The sequence below is a fragment of the Hyposmocoma kahamanoa genome, unplaced genomic scaffold (assembly GCF_003589595.1).
Source record: "Hyposmocoma kahamanoa isolate Upper Pololo Valley unplaced genomic scaffold, ASM358959v1 66, whole genome shotgun sequence".
Classification (NCBI taxonomy): domain Eukaryota; kingdom Metazoa; phylum Arthropoda; class Insecta; order Lepidoptera; family Cosmopterigidae; genus Hyposmocoma; species Hyposmocoma kahamanoa.
The window spans coordinates 8712058-8716553 of record NW_020653854.1 but is presented as its reverse complement, the minus strand read 5'-3'; the positions used below and the strand labels follow the sequence as shown (position 1 = coordinate 8716553).

Genomic DNA, 4496 nt, shown 5'->3' with positions numbered 1-4496 from the left:
CATAACTTTCTTCGGTAGCATACTGCATCTATTTACACCAAATACATTTCTGTTTTTTTATAACAGCGAAACATAGCCACTCATTTTGCGCGAGTAACGTAACGCAGAGCAAGATTGTGTCAGTTGTGGTGGTGTCGTATTTCAATACGACGAGGTAGTCAGCACGCGCATGCGCACTTACCCTCATTGATTTTTCCCAGTTTGACAGTTCCATCTATGTTTTGAGTCAGTGCTCGTCGTCTTGCAACAAAGTAAACAAAAATGGCTTTAGATTATTCCGCTACGTATAAATTGCTGGTACTTGGCGATTCAAATGTAGGAAAAACATGCATAGTTCACAGGTACTGTGACGAAAGATACTACGACATATACATATCGACAATAGGTGAGTGAATTATTTACTTAAGTTAAGCCTTTGTGAGACAGGTGATACTGTTGTATTATTTCAGTATTTTCGCACATAACGGATCCAGGTTCACGCTTTATGTTCCGGACGTAAAACTACGAACAATGTAAATGTGAGCAGATACGCCAGGGCAATGTTCAAAGACTTTACGGTATTTGCAGCTATTGTGTTTCCTTTGTTGTTACGAGTTTTATTACTAAATTGTGCAACTGTACCGGGATTCCTTAAATGTCGTTTTCTAATCAGGAAACTTCCTATTACTCGTTACATGGTTTGTTACTTGCCAGGTAATAAACGGCTATCATGTCTTCATTTAAGTCACAGTTAAATAGTTAGACGTATGTGTGTCTTACAGGCATAGACTTCAAACAAAAGATAATCAACTTGGATGGAGTGCCAATCAAGCTTCAAATTTGGGATACGGCTGGCCAAGAGCGGTTTCGAACGCTGACAACTGCGTACTATCGGGGAGCTATGGGCATTATTTTAATGTATGACATTACTAATCTCGAGTCGTTCAATCATTTGTCTTATTGGCTCAGGAATATTCAAGAGGTGAGTGACGTCTTTTTCAGTCATAAAATGAACAAAATCATATTACTAGGAGATAGTTAGTTAAGCTTCATAAAATGACTTACTTTGACGGAAAAAGGAAACATTGTATGAAACCTGACCATCAACGGTAGTTGATATCACTCTTCGAAGACGTTAGAATTCCTAATGTGCAGAAAGCCGGTTTGTAGAGGTTAATAATGATAATATATAGGAATGGAATAGTGCTCTACGTTTCCCTTTAGAGAACTACCTGCTATGGTAATTATATCTAATGTCTACTATGTGATTATGACAAATCTTCCTTTTTTTGTCCGCCGTACAGCATTGTAGCATAACGTAAAAAACATCTAATATGACAACTTCGCGTATTAACGCCTTATAATTATTTATGCGCAAAAATACGTTTAAAAATATTTGGTGCAAACATTTTTCATTGTGTTTTCGCTTGCCGTAGATAACGGTTAAGCCTAGTGTTGATTTGGGATTAACTTTATTATAAATCGTTTTCAGTACGCATCTCCCGACGTGATCAAGGTTTTAGTGGGCAACAAATGTGACGTGCATGATAACCACCGAGCAGTTCCAAAAGAAAGAGGCCAAAAGGTAAAGTATAGGAATTGTATATTATTTCTATTTCAATTTGAGATACATAGTTATAAATAAATACAAGCAAAATGATGATGTCTATCGCGGGAGAATTTACAAGTAAATATAAAGCTACTTTAGGGCGCATTTGTACGACACGAATTTCATCGCGCTCACCCCGGTCGAAGAGCGGAGTCCGCAGCGGCCGCCGCGCGGTCGAAGAGTGAAGTCTGCGGCGGCCGCCGCCCAGCGACCGCGTGCACGTGCACGTGTTCAAGACCGAACTGTGATGGCAAAATACGCTCTATTTATTTAGCTTTTACGTTTTAATCTAAATGAGCAAAAAAATCATCAACTTCGGGCCATTACTGCTAGCCGACTTCAGGTTCATTCAGTTACTCAAATTCTGTCTTGGAATTCGTATACATTATGCGAAATTCAACAAAAATTAAAAAGTTGTAATTGCATGTTATCTACGTACTTTCCTTGCGGAAAGTTCTTTAGGCCATGCAGCCTAGTCTTTTTTTATATTGACTGACTGAACCTAACACGCGGGGAGAGCTGGAAGGCACTAGCTTGTCTTTTGTCTACGACTCCGCTCTTCGACCGCGTGGCAGCCGCGCGGTTGTATTATTTAGAGGAATTTAAATGTTGTTGCCTAGTAAATAGAATTCAGATTCGCCATTAAAGTACACGAAGGCGTGGTAACTGGGCGGTCGCCGCGCGGCGGCCGCGCGAAAACTTTCTCCTCGTGTGTCTGGGCGCTTAAGGCTATGTAATATATGGTGGCCTTTGTACAGGCACCGTTGCTCGTGTTGTCAGTAGAAAAAGAAAAATGTGACTAGCTCTTGTCATTTAGAATTAACTTAATTAATAACTTAATTATAATATTATGTACTATATTTCACCACCATTGTAGCTTTGAGATACTAACATTATATTTTAAGTTGTGTTGCTAACAAGCCATGGATTATGTCTTGTTAGTTATTATTATGTGTTTACCTCGTAAGTGTATAAGTATTGTGACGTAGTTCTCTAGTCCATAATTGTTGCACAGATATAGTTGACACTAAATCGCTCATTATTAAACAAGGCATCTTTATGCTAGTACCTACGCGTGGCGGGAATACCTAAATACCCACAGGTTCCGCGAGACTTTAGTTGGGTTGCTAACATCGTAGGATGCTTCATTGGTCATGAAGACGTATAAGCAGTACCTACGCACAAAACAGATTTTGTAATTAACAGTTTTAATTTTACAGATAGCTGACGACTTTGACATGCCATTCTTCGAGGTGTCCTGTAAGAACAACATTAACATAGAGGAGGCTTTTGTTACGTTATCCAGAAGAATTAGAGAATATAGAGAGACTAAGGTGAAGAAACATTTCTTTATTTTTATTAAGTTTAGTAGTGCCTGGCACTACATGGCTTCAGGGTCCCGATATTCTGGGAGCGCCTGGTAAATCGTAAATTCAGCCCTTTCAAATAAATAGGGATACGCTTTTATCCGACTGGGAGTCCTTGGCTGTCGTGACAAAGTGCAAATAATAATAGTAATAAAGTAATAAGGTGCTATGTGGACACACACATGACAACCACAAATTACACCCAAACTCACGAGATAAATAAATGTACGTCTTACAAATAATTCTCCCGGCTCGGGAAACGAACCCAGAACCTCTGCGTGGCAGTCCATCATGATAACCGTTCGGGGACTGAGGTAGTTAAATATAGTCAAGTTAAGTAAAATAAAAGATGACTTAGGATTGGATTCAACTTGTCAGCACATTCATTCATTAAATTTATACATATTATAGGTGTGTTTCCACACATCACAAAGTTTGAAAACAAAGGTTTTTAATCAGTGCGTTCTACCCGTTACGACATACGGAGCTGAGAGTGTCATTTTAAAGTCGTTTAGCGAGTCATGGAACGAGCTATGGTCGGAATTTCTCTGAAGGACACGGTTTGAAATGAAATTATCCGACAGAGAACCAAAGTCGTCGATATAGGTGGTAGAATATGCAAGCTGAAGTGGCAGTGGGCTGGTTATATCTGTCGAAGAACCGATAACTTAAAGGGGAAGTGAGTTCTTGAGTGGAAACCACCGCTCGGCAAACGTAGTGGATGCCTTTTGGCTAGATGGAGAGACATTCAGCATCGAGCGTGCGTAGGATCCAATCCTAAGGCCACACATATTGTATTATTATATCAGGAAATATACCGATAGGCAACTTATTTGTACTAATATTTGTAATAAAAACCTGCTAATGTTAACAATAACTTTTAATGTTTTCCAGGCGGATGCTTTTGAACTGAACGACAGAGACAACGTCATAAAACCATCGGATTCTGAGACAGACGTATCTAAATGCAGCTGTTAGCCTGATTGTTCTAATCTTAAGGTAGTTTGATGCAATTTGTCTTAATTAAGAACACTACGTTTTAGACACAGATTCTTAGATAGGTACTCTGTCTTAATATATCGAAAAACTTGTTGATATACAGGTACGTTATTCAAGGTATTACAAAAAGTCTATGGGCTGAAGAACCATAAAGTTTTCTAAATATATAAAAAACAGACTCGTAATAAATATTTCATCGTTGCTTTAAAAATGTATGTATGGAAAATATCAAAGGTTTTAAATCTTGTTATAAGTTATTTACTGTGAAGCTAAAATTTACATTGCCGATGATCGGAAAAGCAGCGATTTTTTGTAACCATAACATAATTAACTTTATATCAATTTGGATAACATGTAAACTAGATATGTAGATACCGAGTCTAAAAACGGGACCCCCAAGTCTGCTAATTTTCTTAAAACCACTGGTCATTGTAATTTCATTGAGACTTCACTGAGATTATGCATATATGTATTACGTTATGATAATATTTGCTAATCTGCTAAAATGTAATCGCAATGGCAGTCGAATCTCATAGAGTGTC

The 4496-nt window shown here is 38.2% G+C and overlaps 1 protein-coding gene across 1 annotated transcript; it reads left to right on the top strand.

Annotated features, from left to right (window-relative positions):
- Positions 1 to 261: 261 nt before the first annotated feature.
- LOC113231809 (ras-related protein Rab-8A) lies at positions 262 to 4217 on the top strand. The gene is made up of 5 exons (XM_026466343.1): positions 262 to 385; positions 762 to 961; positions 1472 to 1564; positions 2809 to 2922; positions 3850 to 4217. The coding sequence occupies exons 1-5, from the start codon at positions 262 to 264 to the stop codon at positions 3931 to 3933; spliced, it is 615 nt and encodes a 204-aa protein (XP_026322128.1). The 3' UTR covers positions 3934 to 4217.
- The last annotated feature ends 279 nt before the right edge of the window (positions 4218 to 4496 follow it).